Here is a 19,783-nt window from a genome sequence, read left to right as displayed (position 1 = left end):
ACTCTTAGAAAAATATACACCCTTTGAGGCGTATCTTGTCCCACAACAATAATCGTCATCCGTGCTGCTCGCGTTTCCATTCTTGAACGCTGCGAGCACGGTACTTTCCAGTCACGAACGACATGCCCCTTATCAGTGTGACGCAGCATTCTCGACAGGAAAGTAGCGAGCGCCGAGTTTTCAAGAAAGGAAACGCAAACCAGGCAGATGACGATTATTGTTGTGGGACAAATATACACCCCAAAGGGTGCAAACTTTTTTTAGAGAGTAATCGTCATCTGCCTCACTCTAAGAATAGTTTACACCCTTTGGCTTGCCCCTTCTGCCACACAAAAATAATCGTCATCTGCCTTGGTGCGTTTCCTTTCTTTATCGCTGCGAGCCCGGAACTTTCCGGTAACGAACGGCACGCGCGTTATCAGCATAGAAGAGTTTACACCCTTTGGAGTGCCTCTTCTGATAACGCGCGTGCCGTTCGTCACTGGAAAGTTCCGGGCTTGCAGCGATAAAGAAAGGAAACGCATCAAGGCAGATGACGATTATTTTTGTGTGGCAGAAGGGGCAAGCCAAAGGGTGTAAACTGTTCTTAGAGTGCTTGCCATGCGTTTTCTCTCTTGAAAACTCGGCGCTCGCTACTTTCCTGTCGAGAACGCTGTGTCAATCTGATAACGCGCAAGCCGTTCGTGTAGGAAGTACCGGGCTCGAAGCGTTATAGAAAGGAAATGCGAGAAAGACAGATGAAGATCATTGTTTGGGGACAAAATACAACCCAAGAGGTGTAAACTATTTTAGTGTGGGTGTACACTCTTACACTCTAAAACCAGTTGCATCCTTTAGGGTGTATATTTGCCACAAAACGATAATCGTCATCTGTCTTGTCCGCATTACCTTTCTTTAACGCGGCGAGCCCGGTACTTTCCAGTAACGAACGGCATGCGCGTTATCAGCATGACATAGCATTCCCGACAGGAAATAACGAGCGCAGCGTTTTCAAGAAAGGAAATGCGGTCAAGACAGATGACGATTATCGTTGTCTGGCAAATATACACTCCGAAGGGTGTAAACTTTTCTAACGGTGACGCTCCATTCTGTGGCTCCAGCCACTGGGACCAGGCTTCTTCATGTTGTTGTTGGTGTTGTAGCCTGTGGCACGTGTGGCTCCTACCCACGATGGGGGATTGGCCAAGAAATGGATGGATTATTCCAAAATAATATAGAGCATAAATTTCCTAATATCTCTGGGAATAGCATTGAATAGGGTTGAATAACCGGCTAAAATAAAATCAGGAAGGTGCTGTTGAATGAGAAATAATGAATTTAAAAGTAATAATAAAAATAGAGTTTCTCGAGCGTGCCAGCGAAAGCATCAGACCCCATGATGTAGATAATTTAAGTCCCCGACTGTTTCCCTTACCTTCTCACTCGATCCCGCCACTTCCCAAGCCAATTCACCGCAGGCCTTTAAGGACAAAAATGTGAATAAAGACGTGTAAACAAGAACACATTCATAGTAAATCGAATTGTGTCTGGGCGTGGCAGCACGCGGAATCGCAGTCCAAGAAGAAGAAGTCGAAGAAGCAGCGAAGAACCTTTCCACGGCGGCTGTGCGATCGAACGCGTAGGAGGCTGCAGCCACGACAAGCCATTCTGCAAACTAGTCTCTTGGCAGGTAAGCATTTTTCTCACGTATGCGAGTTTTCGCCACCTTGGGTACAGGTGGAGATTTCGGAACAGTGCGTCTGGCCTATACGCTGTGTCGGATTTGCCACTTAGGTGCCCTACAAGTGCTCGCCGTGCTAGAGCCGCTTATCGCAGGTCTTTATATGCTATAAAGATTTTGTTTGGCGCTTGTGCTGTTCACGCAAGGGAGGCCCACACACCAGCTTCGTCCTAGCGCCTCTATTTTTAAGTTCACTCGAATTGGTGACTACAGACTTGATGCGAAACCTGATTGTGGCTTCATGGATGGCATTTGTGAATGTTTATCATCAGAGTGCGGAACTTGCCTTCACCTTTGCGCATCCTTCTTGCTATGTCATCATCATCCCTCATCACATCTTTATGTCCCCGTTCCCCCTCCCCCTGTGCAGAGTATAGCAGGCTAGAGCACCTTAGCTCAGGCCGACCTCTCTGCCTTCTTTCAATTAAATTATCTCACTCTCTCCCTCTGTCTCTCTCGTCACTTTGGCTTGATGCACCAAATTTTATTGAAGATCACGTGCACTCACTTTTGTTAAAATGTTTCAGAAGGCATGGCGCGTGCTCGAAATTTCTCCTTTCTCGAAATTAGCCTTTCTCGAAATTAACCTGAAAGAGTGGCTTACATGTAGTTTACATAAAAATTAATAAACAAAATGTTTTGCGAGCTGAAGTCACAATATTAACTTGGCGTTCCTTTTAGAACGACACTAAATAATGACTATACAACAGTTTAAACTTGTTAAGCCTCCTTTCGAAACTGTTTTAGCTCATATGGTGGAAAAGAAACATCCCTCCTATTGAATTTCGTGCATAGACCTCGTGAGCTGCGGTGCGTCAGTCCGGCGTAACGAATTTAAATATATGCTCTCACATTAGGGGCGCCTTAGCGATGGAAAAGTTCAGGGAACTTGCTATGTTGAACATTTGGATCCTTCAGAATGCAATGCACTCTCATCTTTGTCGATAAATAATTCACGAGGCACCAGCGTAGACGCTGTCAAAATTCGCGACTTCACGTCAAGCCGATGCGGGCTGGCGAGGTATACGTTGATGCGGGGGTTGGTGGCGAGGTTGGCGTCACGGCCCATATTTCCTGGCTTACCGATCCTCCACTCGCGCTGTACAACAAACGCCAGTGATCATCAATTGCGGTGTGTAAGACTGGCCGTTTTGCTAATGCATGAAGCCTGATTGACTATTGCATTTTAACGTTATATTCCTCGGTGTAGTGTCCATTGAAAGGTCAACGACACGGAACAAAATTTGTGGCGTGTAAGAAGCCTATATATAGTTTCAGATAGAATACTAATATATGGCAGCGTTCGATCGTGAAAATTATGCGTTTTAAATGCGAGTGCATACAATAAGAGAAGCTCACATAAATATACTTTTTTCGATATTCAAACTATAAAGAGAGAGAGAGAGAGAGAGGGAATACTGTCATTTTCGCTCGCCGGAAATGACGCACAAACCAGAATGTTGCGAATCAGCGCGGGGATCGGGCGTCATGACCTTCGAGTTAGAACGGCACCAGCGGCACGCTGGTAATATCAGAAGTCGTGGTCTGGCGAATATATCCGTCATATCCGCGAACCACCATATGCCCACGTCTTCTGCTAACGTGCTATTTGAAAGCTGTTAAGAATTTGTAAAATTACCACCCTGCAGCGTCGTCAAGAAGTAATCAAGTGTGTTCTACTTCGCTGCTTGTATAAATTTCCGGCAATGGCGTAATCGTGTTGCTACCGAAACATTACACCAACACCAAAGTAAAATACACTAATTAAAACTGCAATATTAGCGGTGTCTATCTGGTTGAGCTCTTCGCCACCGGATGGCTGCGCCGTACAGGCCGCTCACGGTCCTCCACCCTTCCGGTAAAACGCCCAGTCCACCTGCGCTTACCGGAATGCCGAACAAGCTCTCAGTCTCAAAACAGCGGACCCATTTGACACGCGAGATCAGGTTACCGCGATCGACATTTGTGCTTGTTGCTGTCGTCGTGCCTATAGCTAGTGCTGCTTGCTTTTTCTGGAAACAAGCTTTCGCAATGATGAGTTAAGTTCCTAATTCACAGTTTCACATGTGTTTGCTTCTTCACCGTCACCACAACGTGACGATACAATACATCGCGAGTGCTGCAGCTAACGCCTCTGACCGACCGAACCACGATCAGAGGAATATCTTATCTCCCGCAGTAGAGCTCGGCGCCCCGAAGCGACACCCGGCCTAACCATGGACGACGAGCTATGTCCGATGCAACAGCCCGTCTTCCACGATGCCCTGTGCGGCGTACCGCTCCAGGAGGTCGACGACACGCTGCCGCTGCAGGCGAGTTTGCCTCCCTCCCTCGTGCTGTTCACTATGGCTTCTTGCGAGTGCGAAGCCTGGGCAATTGCTCCTGCAATCGTATAGCAGCACTTCTCACCTTTTCGCTGACGGCCAGGCGTGAGCAAAATCGAACCTGTCTGCTGGCGATTGATGTGAAACACGAGAAAGGCATCTTTCGTGTGGTCCACTTTACCATAGGCTGTTTGATACACTTCGTTTTAATGACGCATTATATGTAGAGCGCTCCGGCAGGACTGCAATTCTTGTGTAAGGCAAAAACTAAGCTTTACACTCGAGCGTAAGCGCGGGCGGCGGTTACAATCGTAAAGCCAGGTTATCGCTACTATACACTCGCTTATTAACGTAATGGAGCGTTAAAAGCTGCTTTTAACGACTTCTGTATACAGTGAAGCCAGCCCTCTGTAGAACGACCAGTCGAATGTGCCGTAAATCTTCCTATAACCAGTTAACTCAGCAGTAAGCAGTTGGTCAGCCGGCCTCCTTAGCCGTGATTCAAGGGATTGGTTAGCTAAGTGGCTTTCTTCCTTGAGCATCTTTTTCACCATATTCACTATAGTAACCGTGGTACCATTATATTTTTCCATCTCCACGTGCCTATCTCTACGTTCATTTTTTCTGTATTTTTTTACACATCATCTTAGCCATTGATTGTATATATCTTCCTTTATTCACCATACTTATTTTCCAGAAAAGCCAAAGAAGATAGGGCCGAGCATTCTTAATAATTGGTTTGACCTAACATGAACATAATATCGATGTAGTACGACGACTACTCTAGTCAGGCACGTACGCAGGATTTTTTTTCGGGGGGGGGGGGGGGGGCCCGCCACCTCCATTATCATCATCATCATCCTCATCATCATCATCATCAGCCTGTTTTATGTCCACTGCAGGGCGAAGGCCTCTCCCTGCGATTACCCCTGTCCTGCGCCAACCGATTCCAACTAGCGCCCGCGAATTTCCTAATTTCATCGCTCCACCTAGTGTTTTGTCATCCTCGATTGCGTTTCCCTTCTCTTGGTACCCATTCTGTAACCCTAATGGTCCAACGGTTATCTAACCGGTGCATTACATGACCTGCCCAGCTACATTTTTTCCTCTTGATGTCAATTAGAATATCGTCTATAGCCGTTCGATCTCTGATCCAAACCACTCTCTTTCACTCTTAACGTTATGCCTAGCAATCTTCGTTCGATCACTCTTTGCGTGGTCCTTAACTTGCTCTCAAGTCTCTGCCCCATATGCACTGGCAAAATGCACTGGGAAATGCACTGGCAAATGCATTGGCACTGGACATATTGCACTGGCAAAATGCACTGATTGCGCACCTTACTTTTCAATAATATTGGTAAGCTTCCAGTCAGGAGCTTGAAATGTCTGCCGTATGCGATCCAATCTATTTTTATTCTTCTGTGAATTTCCTTCTCATGATCAGGGTTCCTCTGATTAATTGACCTAGGTAAACGTACTCCTTCACAGTCTCTAGTGGCCGACTGGCCATCCTGATCTCTTGTTCCTTTGCCCGGCTATTTACCATTATCTTCAACTTCTGCATAATAATATTCAACCCCACTCTTACACTCTCTCTGTTAAGGTCTCCAATCATTTGTTGTAACTCGTCTACATTGTTGTTGAATAGAACAATGTCATCGGCAAACCGAAGGTTGCTCAGATATTTGCCGTCGATCTTTACTCCTAAGCCTTCCCAGTTTAATAGCTTGAATTTTTCTAAGCACGCAGAAAATAGCTTTGGATAAATTGTGTCTCCCTGTCTGACCCCCTTTTCTATAGGTATCTCCTTGATTTTCTTGTGTAGAATTAAAGTAGCTCTAGAACCTCGTAGATATTCTAACGCGAAAGACGAGTCAGTAAGACGAGAAACTATTTATAGATTATATTTACAACAACGCTTGCAGCACTGACCGGTTAGATTCACAGCGCGAGCCCAGTTCGTTCTTCCTCCTCTTTTCTGGAGTGATGGCGCCTACGCGCCTCATTCAAACAAACAGATACCTCACGCATGTAGCAATATTTTCCAAGCTTTTTACGTAAGCGTTCTGTACTCCTTGATTACGTAGGGCCTCTACGATTGCTGGTATCTCTACTGAATCAAATGCCTTTTCGTAACCTATATAAGCCACATAGAGAGGCTTATTGTACTCTGCACATTTCGCGATAACCTGGTCGATGACATAGATGTGATCCATTGTAAAGTATCTCTTCCTGAAGCCAGCCTGTTCCCTTGGTTGACAAAATCCAGTGTTAACTTAATTGGATATTATTTTGGTAAATATTTTATATAGTACTGGGAGCAAGGTAATGGTCCCATAATTGTTCAATTCTTTAACGTCTCCTTTTTCTTGTGGATTAGTATAATGTCTGCATTCTTCCAGTTTTCTGGGACCTTTGCAGTCGATAGACACTTCGTATAAAGAGCCGCCAGTTTTCCAAACATTATGTCTCCTCCATCTTTGATTAAATCGACTGTTATTCCACATTATCCTGCCAGTGTTCATCGTTTCATGTCTTGCAGGGCCCTTCTGACCTCATCGCTAGTTATAGGAGAGTTTCTGCACCCCGTTCATTGCTGTTTCTAAGTGAACTATCGTGACTCCTCTGAGTACTGTATACAGGTCAGCTTAGAATTTTTCCGCTGCTTTTACTATATCTTCGAGATTGCTGATGATATTATCCTTCTTATCCCTTAGTGCATACATCATGGTTTGTCCTATTCCAGGTTTCTTTTTTTACTGATTTCTGGCTGCGTTCATTTTTTTACGGCTTCTTCAGTCTTTCTCATGTTATAGTTTCGAATATCAGTTATTTTCGCCTTGTTGATCAGTTTTGACAGTTCCGCGAATTGCATAACGCTGTGCGGCCGCCAGTCCCATACAACCACGTAGAGCGCAGGACTCTGCGATTCTACACGTACTGCGTTCACTGCGAAAGGTTAGAAAAACACCCACATAAGCACAGCAGAGAAGTGGCTACGTGAGGCGGTTGGACCGATAACTGTAGAAGCGTCATTCAAAACAAGTAACTGTTCTCCACTTCCGGCGGCATTTTCTCTACTTCCTTTTTAAATAAAAAGATGTTGATCCATAAATATTCTCATAAACAATGGTTAACTTCTTTATAATTCGCTTTTGCTTGAAGTTTGGTTGTTGCCTTGGCTCTCTCCCTTAGTAGATCGCTTAATTTCTCAACTCCTCGCGATTTTTGTTTCCAGTTGCCAATTTTGCACGAAAAGTGCTATATAGTTAGGCTAAAACAGACAATGTAACGGGCGACGGTCATCTTGCTAGTGGGTTTAAGGGTTATTGCAGGGTTTCATGATGGACGCTCTTTCACATTATTCTATTTCCCACCTTATCTAACCCATATAACGTGTATATGGTTCCAGGCATCTGCCAGCGTCGGGGCGAGCCGTAACTCAAGGAAACAATGAAGCTAAGGGATAAGTTAACCGCAATTGGCGTTTTCTCCGGCCGCAACTAGTTCCATGAGAGTACAGACCAGCTGAGTAACAGCCGCATCCCTCTCCTGGTCCCAGGATCAGCCTAAACAAAGAAGGTTGAACTAACAAAAGCAACAGCTATGCGCGTGATGGTTGAATAGATGGTGACAACTGAACGCATCTCGAGTTAATCGCACGGGTGCGGAATCTACGAGAAAACTTTCCTTCACTTTACAAGAGATGCCGATAACTATCGCCATCTAAAAGGAGTGAAAAAGGCAGCATAATGCTGACCGATGATCAACTGCGAAGTCTCAACATTCATCTGGCGGCGCTTTAGAAATGTGTGAGGAGTGGTGGCGTGGGTGGGGAGGGGGGGGGGGTGTATGCCACTTGATTTCGGGGGGGGCCCGGGCCCCCCCGGGCCCCCCCCCTGGGTACGTGCCTGACTCTAGTGTACATTGGTTCATGTGTTCTCTCGAGACCCGAGTTAGCGGCTGCGCCGACACAATCGTTTGGAGTCTATTTCCTGCGGAGCACAGTTCGAAAGAGGACACTCAAGTAGCGAACTCCTCCTTCAAAGGGACGCAACACAGAAACAGTAATTCAGTTTAGAATGGTGGTGCAGTAAACGTATATTGAATCTTGCCAAATTCAGTTTTTGCCTCCTTTGGAATTTATGGTAGGTCATCTGTGCTTTACCGACGAAAAATTAACAAGGCCCGAGTGGACGCCATCAAAATCAGTGACGTCACTGTAACTCGACGTCGCGGAAATTTTTCTTTTTGCGTCTTTTTAATGCAATAACATTAGGAGTGTCGAGGTAGAAAAAATGTTTATGAGTGTGCAGGGGGACGGGGAAGTCGATATACAGGGTGTTTCAGCGAACACTCAAAAATTTTTAAAGGTTGCCTGTGGCAGAGAGCACAATTCTAGTTCATGAGCTGGTCTACTCGAAGAGGCGGACATGCACAAAATATTGAAATGCATAATCGACTAAGTAACAAAAATTAACTAATTCACTTTTTAACTGATTACCTTATGGTCCATATTGCAGTTTACAAATTCTATTGCAGTTTACAAATATATATTTCAACTGATGGTGGCTTGCTCCGGACTACCGTCAATTGCACTTCACTCCTCGAAGGGGCAGTACGTGTGTCGAGGGAGCTCCTGAAGAACACTTTGCAATGTAGTGAACGCGGTTTAAATCGCCGATCCGGGACCTCAAAGAGGAGCGACGTAATGCTAACGCATTTCTCTCGCATATACCGCTAAATCGCCACTGATATTTTTTGTGTGTGTTATGAAGCTCCCTCTCGCTGTAAGATTGGGGCTTTTCGTGGAGTTGTAGAACCGTAATTTACTTATGCAGCCAAACTTGCTTTTCTCTTTAGTGTCACCTTGTAGTTGGCTTCTTCGCACGAAGTATTAGAATGAGGAGAAGCCCGCTTTGCTAACAGGTTTAAAATTATGCAGGTTGGATTTCATACATACATACATGCATGCATGCATGCATGCATGCATACATACATACATACATACATACATACATACATACATACATACATACATACATACATACGTACGTACGTACATACATACATACATACATACATACATACATACATACATACATACATACATACACACATACACACATACGTACGTACATACATACATACATACATACATACATACATACATACATACATACATACATACATACATACATACATACATACATACATACATACATACATACATACATACATACATACATACATACATACATACATACATACATACATACTGCTACGAGGCGCTGTAGGAGCGAACGATGATGAGAAGACTGACGAAGGACGACAATCGCGATAGTCGTGCGCACGGGCTCCATCTTGTATGCCTGTCTTCTGCCCGTTGTATATATCTTGTAAATATATTGTCAAACGTCTTTTCTCCCCGTAATAATACATACTTACTTACGCACGCACGCATGCCCAGGCGCTCACATGCACGCTTGGTAAATAGGAATAAAGAGACAAAGGTACTTCAGCGGGGTTGCATCTGGTCCTTCTCGGTGGTTATAGGCTGGTTCTGGACTTCACTGCACCATCTGCACGCTAAAATAACTTATTCTCGTGACTCACTGTACTGCCCGCGTGCTACATGCTGAACGATGATGCATAGGCACAGCATTTACTCGGTAAAATATCAAAGCTACCAACTTCGCGCGTTTTAGACATGACAAGCACATGTAAGTCATTGGAGAGGCGAGTCCTAAGTTTTTCTGCAATATGACAGCAAAGCTCGAGGAGATATAAAGTGATCTGAAATTTACCAGTATGAGACAAATAAAGTTGGAATAGTGTAGAAGGTTATCGAATGCATTGGCAAAAGAGCAACGCTGGTGCAGGTTGCGCAGAGTTCAAAGAACTGCTGAGCAAGGCCTGTTTACCATACAGGGCATTTTCTTTTTAAAGCTACGGTCGCTCCTTTTCTAACGAAGTGGGTCACTAATCAAATGGCCATTGTTGCGAACGCAGACGTTCTGCGCCATCGGGAAGAAGCTGGGCGGGTACCACGTGTACCGCTTCAACGCGGCCAAGTCGTTCGGCTGCCTCGGTCCTCTGCACCCGGTTCGCAAGCTTTGCGTGCGGCTCGTCACCAGCCAGTATCCTTCGCTAGTACAAACAGCGTATCGCTGGGGCGGGGAGGGGGATACATTTTCTTTTTCGGTGGACCAGGTTTACGATTAGCAACTGCGGCTGAGAGGCAGTTTCCTAAGTGACGACATTTATACCCACTGCAAGACGGCGTCTTGTCAGGCTATATAGATGGCACATAATTAAAAAAAAAAGAAAGAGTCAAACGGGTCGCTTGCATCAACACCCTAGTTATTTTTTGAATTGCTCGTATGATACGTAGAACCAAATGAACATACCGATACACTATACCTAAAACACATTCGCGTTTCTTTCCGACCTGATGGTCACGTAAAAGTTGTGCTGAAACCGGTCACGGAACTGTCACGGTTACGGTCACAACTGTCAACTGTCACAGTCACGGTCACGGTGCTGAAACCGGTCACGGAAGATGTGCTGAAACTGAAGGCGCTCACATCATCTGTCGCGTCTGTGTGAAACCTTTCAACCGCTAATAGAGCACTGAGCGGTTGTTTGCACCTGCCTGCCGCTGTCTCTCCTTAAATTGTGATCCGGCACCGAAAGTCCTTCCGTGCCTACAGTGATCCGAACTGTAACGACACTCACGCACATCGAGTTTCTGAGCCGCGCACAGCAGCTGTCTTGCACCCCTTGACGTCGTTCGTGTCTCAGATACCTGGACATGTTCGTTCTAGTCCTGGTGCTCCTCAACACGCTCATGCTTGCCCTCAAGTACCGCAACTGGCTCCTGGAGTGAGTCCTTTCTCTCTGCCCATCGGCACTGCTCGCACACTACGCGTTTTCTCACCGCTCTCACTTACCTCTGGTGCACGTAGACTGATTTACGAGAGCTTATGTACCGAGGTAAGACCTCAGTAATAACTACTGAAAAGAAGGCAGCTTGCACATAAGAGGGAGTCAAAAGCGGCCGCAGCTGCATTTCTTTCTCTCGGCGAGCTTGATGCGCTCGATGATGCAGCATACCGACGATGCACAGTTTCTGTACCCTAGTGTATGTATATATATGCAATGATCGCGCATGCGATCTGGCGACATCGTATAATTTCCCTGCTTCCTAATATGAAAACGATGAAGAATCGTTGCACTTCTGTAGGAATAGTGCGGGAAAAGATGCGATTACTCGAACTGCATGCAAAGATGTTTCAGGAGGCTTGCTTATAGCTCTGCCTTGATTCTCTATAGACCTGTTTGTTGTGCGCCTTGCTTAACTTTGATTTTCGAGAAAACAAGACGGGGGCAGTCCCTGTTCTTGAGAAACGAAAGAGAAGCGATCCTGATGCTTCGGAAACGCAAGAAAGGTCGAGCAAGTGCAACTCAAGACCACACTGGCAATACGCGCGTGTTTTAGAGGACTTCTTGGAGCACATAACTATAAGAGCTGAATCGACGACAGGCAGGTTCAAAATATCTGGGACTGCTACGAAGCCTTGGGAGACAAGAAAACAACAACATTCTGTGCAGACTGCTGAGCAACGGCAACTAAGCGTATGAAAACAGTTAATTCGTAACAATGCTATAGTCTTTATCTCGAGACGACACCGCACGAGAACATCCCCTGTTCTCGGTGGTCGCGTGGCATGGCTTCGTGCGGGTGTACACAAATTTATCTTGTGACATTGCGTCGTAACCTCGTGCACATCACGCTAGACACGCTAATAGGCTCATCAGTAAAAAAGAAAGGACGAGATGAATGATACGTGAACGAAGGTTATCGCAACGCACTGCGGCAGGACACATATTTCGAGCCGTCGCGCCAAGCCTCCCTTCCAATGAGAAACAATTTCAGTCGGTAGCCTCCAGTGCATTCTTGGCGACAGCGCACCTATTAGGCAAGATTAATTAGCCTGTGCACGCCGCAAAAAGAAAGCGACAAAGAAACGCGGGGATAGTGACAAAGGCAAGGGTTCAACGCATAGGATAGTAGCAAGGAACTGATAACGTTAAATGGTCCTCAATTCTAAGAGCACCGATACGTGAGAAACGAAACTCAATGGGCTAACCACGGCCGCTCAAAGCTTTCCGTGGGGCTGTATTGAAAAAAAAAAAGAAGAAGAAAGTGTATGGCACACGTGGTACGGTAGCGTTCTTGCAGTGCACCGTGAGCGTACTGTGCGTTGCAGCTTGCTGTTCCTCGCCCTCTTCACGCTCGACATCGTGATCCGGGCGGCGGCGCGGGGATTCGTGATGCACAAGTTCAGCTACCTGAGCGAGCTCTGGAACTGCCTCGACTTTGTCGTCACCTGCGCCGGGTGAGCTTGCTGTTGTAGACCCCCCCCCCCCCTGACGCACCACGGCAGCACGCTACTGGGGCCGGGCTCGGCGGCTACGGTGTCTCACGCTGCAGAGCATGAAGTCGCGAGTTCAGTCCACCGCCTCCGCCGCCGATTCGCGATGGGGATGCAATACGAAAGCATCCATTAGAGGAGTTTCAGAAATCGGGGACTCAAAGTTAGGGGACGCGATTTGCTGGGCGTAAAAAATAGACGCGATGGGCTTAATGTGGTGTTTGGGCTTGTTTGCGTACGCTATTTCTGAAGCTCCCCAACATTACGGTTAGAGCGCTCTACCCCCCCAAAAAAAGAAGGAAGAAAAAACTGGCAAGTGGCAAAATTAACCCTTCACTAGGATCTCCTTTCGGAACATAGGGGCAGCATTGAAACCGTGCTAAAAGATTCAAATTAAAGCACAATTAATTAATTAATCAACCAATCGATCGATCAAAATTACATAGAACACATTCCTGACGTCTGTCTACATAAACGAAGCTTCTTTTAGATTTTCAGAATGGTGTATTGAAACAGCACGTACATTGTGCAGGTCTCTCTTCATTTACAGATTACTGCTAATAAGGCGCTGTGCCACCACAGTGCGATGAAAAAAGCGTATTTAGCGAATTCTCTCAGCCACCATGGCGGAACTTCAATTAGAAATTTTATTCAGCAATATAACCTGGTCAATCACATGGCACGACGTGCTCGACCTTGTAGAAGTGCGCCACAGCGACACAGTATGATGAGAAACGTACAACGAACTTGTGCGCCGAACGCGTCCCGTGAGGCATCTATCTAAAATGCGGAAGTGTGAGGACTTGTCAAAGTTATCACCTCCAAATTAAAACTCCACCGTAATTCACCTTTCTCTAATTTGTATCAACCTTAATCCACCCTAACCCATTTTTCAATACACTTTAATCCACCTTGAATGTATATTGGGAGTGAGCCGGGTTGGTTTTTGGGTGTGGGCCACGGCGTCCGGCCGACACCGTGACTGTTCACCGTGGCCTGATTTCTCTAACAAAATTTTAAGAGGCTAACAAAATTTCGCCTTATCATTCTTGCGTGCAGTACGCCCAAATTTTTTTTTGCTCATTGTCCCATGTGTATGACGCGGAGGCCAGAAACGCCGCAAACAGAGAACACACAGACGAACGAGGGGCCCGCACAATTAGAAGTGATCTATATTGTAACACGCGACGTACTTATGAAACGGTGGTAACTGTAATGAACAGCCGCCAACTAGCCCCTATCATAGCTTCCTTTAACTGCAACATGCCGCCACCACTATCGATTTAGTAGCGAAGGGCATCCTCACTACTCGTAAACTAGTAGCACAGCAACACCTTTTTTTCTCGTTACTTCGTAAGATAACTTTTGTATTCATACCACGCTTTACTACAGTCATTTCCATGCGTTTTAAAAATATACATTTAAAAATATATACAGCTACTGATTGCAGGCCTCTTTATCTATTCCTTGCGCCACAAAACACATCATCATCATGGCACCGCTATAATCTACCACCACCATCACCACAATCATCACCACAATTACCACCACCATCACCAATCCATCATCGTCATCATCATGTCTCCTCGCAGGGCGATCGAGCTGCTGGGCACTGCCGTCGGGCTGGGCCCCCATTTACAGCTGCTCAGCTCATTTCGGCCCTTCCGCCTCTTCAAGGTGCTCACCATCTTTTTAGGTACGCCTGAAGTGCATCCGCTTACTATAATATTTTGTCGCCCGTATGCTATGCGGCCTGAACGTGCGGATCAGCAATTACAGGTGCGTTTTCTTGCTTCATGCAACTTTGGTTTGGGCTGGTTCAGGGCCGCTATTTTGTAGCGATGCCTTATGCCTTATTCTATGCTATTCTTATCATCCACCACACACGGCCGCCTGATCCCGTAGATAATGTGGGTAGGCCGTCACTTTGGGCCAAGCGCGAAAAGCCTGAAAAAGCATAGAATCGGAAAAAGCATCGCTAGAAAATACCGGCCCAATTCGATGAGACTTTCAACAATATTTCAGAATGCCTCGAAACAGGGGCGATATAAACATACCCATCTATCTGAAATGTGCCACACGAATGACGATAAAATATTCGCAGTTTCGCCCGAAAGGCGAAGCATCGATTGAAATAGCAAATTAGTAGACAGCTATACGAAGTAAGGATAGTAGTTTTATCGGCCGTACAATCTTGCAAACATTCGCTTACTAACTAAATCAACAAGCATGGTGTCACGAGCGCACAAGCAAGCGTGAACTCATCTCACTCGATGACCGCGCACACTCGCTGTCAAAACGCTGGAGTGAGGAAGCGCGGCAGCAGCAGCGAGCGAATTGGCCTTCATGCTGCCTCTCACTTCATCGCGAACTAAGCGGCGAGAACACAGCACACACGAAGCTATCCGCACTCGTCGCACTTCGACGCCATCGCAGATGGCGTTCAAGATAGGGCGCGCGCGGCTACGCCTTAAGGTAACCGTCGCCGTCTTCCGTCACGCACTAGGCACACTCACCCCGGTGCCTTGCGTGTGACGGAAGACGGTGCGCTTCCTCCCCGATTCCCTCCCTCCCTCCCTCACGAGCTCGAGCTTGAGCCACCTTCGCCGGCTCACCCTCGCCGGCTCACCCTCACACGGTTTCAGTCACACTTACAGCATACGGCGCGCGGCGACGGTGTTATCGCCCTTGGACTTTACACAACGTCACGGCGATGCCGACGCCGACGGCGACGGCAAAAATGCGCCTGTCGTGTCCATATAATTGCTATCGCAATAAAAGAGGAAGGACAATGTAATTGCAACTATTGATACAGCGTAACTCAAAACTCATCAGTACCTCTTTATGCAGAGTACGAAGGCCTAACGGGCACGACACACAACTATAATGCAGAAGGGCCGTGCGCAACATCTGCAACACGCACTGCGGCCGTCCTGTTTTACACATTCCTTCTTCGTCCGTGTTTTTTGAACGCTGTCTTACCTATACACTTGCGTTTTAGAGCGCAGCTCTTTTAGGCGCCCGTTCCTGCGGTGAGCGTCGGCGTGCCTCGGCGGCGTAACCGAGCGAGCGAGCACAGCGAAAGATGGAAGAGGGAACGCGGAGCGCAGCGGGGGATGAATTGCGGCGAGAGCGAAGAGAGCGCGAGGAGGAAAGCGGAGGAGGAGGGTGCAGCGGAATCACGATGATGAAAGCCGAGGAAGCCACCTCGAAGCACCGCCAGGTGGCGCTCACGTCTGCGCAACCGCGGCACCGGCCGTGTGGGGGAAAGAAAAAAAAGAACCAGAAAGTTACCCTTCGCGCATAGCGTTCGCCGCAAGTGTTTTCCGGTAAATGTTACTGTTGCATAAACATCAGTTGCCAGAAAGTGGCAACTGTGTGGCCGGTCTATATATAGCGCCGCGCGTCTTGACTCTGCCAGTCGGTGTGGTGATGGGTGCAATGCCTCAATATATCGCGAAATGAAAACACGTCCACAACTGCGCTCAAACTTGGCATTAGGAAGCACCGTAATCATCGGACATTTTTTATGGCGCTCTTTAATTTATTTAGAAGGAAGAGGCTGGGGGGGGGGTGCACCCACAGCAAAGGCGCCACTGCGCAAAGCTGGGTGCTTAAGTGAGAGTGTTTTTGCCGCTCGCAAGCAGCACGCGAACTGGGCGTATTAGCGTAATAGTCCCGCTACTTCCATGTCAACATAGCCTGGCATGGCGTCGTCTCTTCGTCCCTGGTAATGCCATCCTCTAGCCGCCGCGGTGTGTTTTGTGTGTGTTTACATATCTCGAGAAGATGAAAGAGCGGAAGGTCTTGTACAAACAGGTTTGTTTATGTGGTCGGGGCTGCCGCCTCTTCCCTGATCCGATAATTAGCGCAGTCATCCTGCTTGAGTAATCCATGCTAAGGTACGTACAGCGCAAAAAATAACAATATTGAGTTGTAAACATATTAAAGCGGACTGCCAAGTAGCGCACGAACTTTGTTATGGTGCATTTTTAGCTCGTCGGGTTGTCAGATATCTAAAAGGTTTAGCGCAGATCTGCTCTTTCTCGTCTCGTGCACTACCCTATTCTGTAACCAACGAGGTACCAAGGGGCTCTATTTTTGTAAATCGCAACCATATAAAGCCATCCGACAATGAAACGAAGAAAAGCATAGGGCAATTTAACTGCGGTTTAACCGTAGTGTAGAAATAATAAAGAAACGTGAAATGAAAGTGGACGAAAGGACGACTTGCCGACGGCGGGAGCCGAAGCCACAACCTCCGCATTACGCGTGCGATGCTCTAACGATTGCGCAACGGCGGCGGCTGTCCCACCGGTCGTTTTCTTGGGCATTTGTGCACGTGTACTGCAAACCTAGCCCTGGGAGTGTTGGCCAACGCCACTCGCAGCAGTGGTGGCGGACAAAGACTTTCCTTTTAAATTAGCCGAAAGCATCACGTAGTGCGCGAACTTAGGAGCAGGCGGCTGGTCAATAAACCCTCGTGTACGCTAACTGAAGGCAACAAGTCTAGTACGAGTCGAGACCCTCGATATGCAACGTTGCAACAAAGGACAAACTTTCTATAAGATCAGGGGAATCGCGACTGGCCGCCATGTTGCCAATTTATTTGACTGGGCGCGGGCACTGCTATAAGTTCCAGCTCACGGTAATCTCCATGTGGTGCGCTGCTCTTTCGCATGCTCTTAATGATCGTGATGCACACAGTAGTATAAACTAGGTTTCTTGTAATCGTAACTCCATGACTTTCTTAGCTTCGACGCCATTGTAGTGCATACTGCATTCTTTAATGCAGCGCATACGCCGTAAGTTTTTTGCTGAAGTTATTAATCTGTTAAGAGAACTTTCTTTTCGGGGGAGGTCAGGAAGGTACAATGTTGTTTCTCCGCGTAACCGAGAAACATAGGAATATGTATTCTCACGTTTTCATTACGTCCTTACAAGACACGGCGTCGCAGCAAGACGGAGGCAGTGAATTGATCAACAGCGGTGCGAACAAAGCAAGTCTTTGCGTGGAGATGACGCTCAGGCAACGAAAAAAAAAAAACGAGTCTCCTTGTCGGAAATACTGGCTCCCTTCTAGGGCTTTGCTTTTTTCGTACATTGTTGACAATGTCCTCTTGTTTTTGTTTCTGTTGATCTCATGAAATTATTGTTAGCTGAAGGAAGGACAGTCTTTCAGCAATAAAGACTTGTATGGCAGCCGCTTCTAATCACAGTGGCTGCTTGTGGCGCAGTAGTAGGCCCAGACATTCCGTAGTTGAAGAGAAACATGAGGTTCATTTGTCGTTGTCATAAGCTTGAAAAACGGTTGCAGTGCAGCTACCACTTCGAATGGGTGTAACGGTGATGTCTACAGTCGGCCTTTAAGTATGGCTAGACACCAATTAAATTTTTTAACCCTATTAATCGAAATTTCTCAAAGGATTAATTAATTGGTTAGTAGAATCTTTGGATACACGTACGTGAGCTGAAATCTAAAACTCGTGCATCTTCTTCGTAAACTTTGAAGAAAAACAAAACAAACCGTGCAGTTTGAATACACACATGCCTACTGTTATCCACATACTGTTACGTCAGCGACGCCTTCCTCGAGTGCACGCACGTGAAGCACTATAAACTTGCTCACACGTAATCAAAACTCCAGCTGCAGTGGGCGTATTCACTTGTCTACATGACCCGCTGGCTCGAAGTGCAGCGCGTGGGTGGCCTCTGCCCCGAGACACGCTGGCTAGCGGGAGCATAGTAATTCAGTCTGTCGTTACCGACCTCGCTGTTTGAGAACGCAAAGCGGTGACGTCATGTGCCGACGCTTGCCTGATTTCGCTGACGTGGCCTCAATCAATTCATCGCAAAGAAATTAGTCAAAGTATTGTCAGAATTGTCAGAATATTGTCAGAATTAGTCAAAGTCAAGCAAAAGTATTGATAGATAAATCAGAAGGTTACTTGATTAATCGCCGAGCCGTACGTGGTCTAATCCGATTTCGTTGTCCCCGAGCAGGTCTTCGGGACATCGTGAACACCATCATCAAGGCGACCACGCGCATGCTCGAGCTGATCGTGCTGCTGCTGTTCTGCATCTTGGTGTTCGCCACTTTCGGCCTGCAGGTAGGCGACAGGTGCCACTTCCACGCACCTTGCTTCATGCGTATACATGGAATTTTACGAAAGCTCCACATCTGCGAGAGCGATATCGGAAAAGTTCTTTCTGTTTCATTTAAATATCTTTCAGTGCTCCATCGGAGAGTCAGTTTAAGAGCGTACGATTACGACTAGCCATCGGAAGTCTGCGAAGCACAAATAAAAGCAAATCAAGGAAAATTATTAATGGCACAATAAAACAGTTCTTTGTACGTAATTATGACGTTATTTTGAGAGATGTTGTGAAGGGAAAGGCAAACAAAAATGAATACAACCTATGAAGGACTTGATAAAGCCGATGTTCCCCAATCAACGGCAAACACAAACTTTGACGAATCATTCAAAACCAAATAACATTTGCAAAAAGGTACTAAGACACAGTAGAGTAGACAGATAATGTTGACGATCATATGCATCAACGATAACGTGTAAATTATCACATATTTATTTCAGTTTGTCGAGTGCAAGCGGCAGAAAGTGCTTTGGGGTGGCGTGCTGCACTCTTTCGTTTGGTGGTACTCCTGCGCACTGAACGTGCGAGACCGAGGCGCGTGACACGTGTTGTTTTATCAGTAAATGAGCTGTGTTTGCAACGCACATGCTGAACGCTAAATGCGGCGCCAACGGAATGGATGCGCGCGCAGCGAACAGCAGATAGCATCCGTGGTTTACGTACAGGGCAAGCTCTTTTGCGACAAGGAGGAGGGAAACGTGTGACACGGCCAGTTTGTCTTAGTTATCTGTGCTCGAACAATTCCACAGAAGCACACCAGGAAAACGAGCAAAGTCCATCATCTACGGCACCTTCTTGTCTTTTCCGGGCTCACCACTTGCCATCCTTCATTTAATCCCCGTTGTGGGAGCCAAGTAAACGTCAAAACATTCAATCTATTACATCTCGATTTCTCTATGTAGAGACTGCTCACTTCATATTTTGACTCAACCGGGCAGTTACGTTTGTCGAAATGTTTACTTTACAGTATAATGAGTGTGTTCTGTTGTAAGGACGCGCAGTTTCGTCCTTCACATTTATTCATTTGTTTTTGTTTTCCGAATAATAAATGCTTAAATAAATATGCGTCACTTTAATTTCCCATTTACAACAGACCGCTCCAAAATCTCTGATACATTTCATGCGCGGGTTGACTGTTGGCCCCT

General features: G+C 46.5%; 1 protein-coding gene across 7 annotated transcripts in view; it reads left to right on the top strand.

The window, feature by feature from the left end:
* Window positions 1–1,562: 1,562 nt before the first annotated feature.
* LOC135918744 (sodium channel protein PaFPC1-like) overlaps window positions 1,563–19,783 on the top strand; it is an 81,907-nt gene continuing 63,686 nt past the window's right edge. For 2 of the 7 annotated variants that reach the window (XM_065452408.1, XM_065452406.1), the window contains exons 1-7: window positions 1,563–1,669; window positions 3,900–4,032; window positions 10,057–10,184; window positions 10,849–10,929; window positions 12,318–12,446; window positions 14,075–14,178; window positions 18,486–18,592. In XM_065452408.1, the coding sequence (XP_065308480.1) occupies window positions 3,951–4,032; window positions 10,057–10,184; window positions 10,849–10,929; window positions 12,318–12,446; window positions 14,075–14,178; window positions 18,486–18,592 (631 nt within the window). In that variant the 5' untranslated portion in view covers window positions 1,563–1,669; window positions 3,900–3,950. The remainder of the gene's footprint in view (window positions 1,670–3,899; window positions 4,033–10,056; window positions 10,185–10,848; window positions 10,930–12,317; window positions 12,447–14,074; window positions 14,179–18,485; window positions 18,593–19,783) is intronic. The other 5 variants (XM_070532105.1, XM_070532103.1, XM_065452407.1 and 2 more) reach the window with 4 other exon arrangements.

Source organism: Dermacentor albipictus, chromosome 1 (genome assembly GCF_038994185.2).
Source record: "Dermacentor albipictus isolate Rhodes 1998 colony chromosome 1, USDA_Dalb.pri_finalv2, whole genome shotgun sequence".
Lineage (NCBI taxonomy): Eukaryota > Metazoa > Arthropoda > Arachnida > Ixodida > Ixodidae > Dermacentor > Dermacentor albipictus.
Note: the sequence above shows the minus strand (reverse complement) of the source record. Positions and strands in the feature narration are given on the sequence as shown.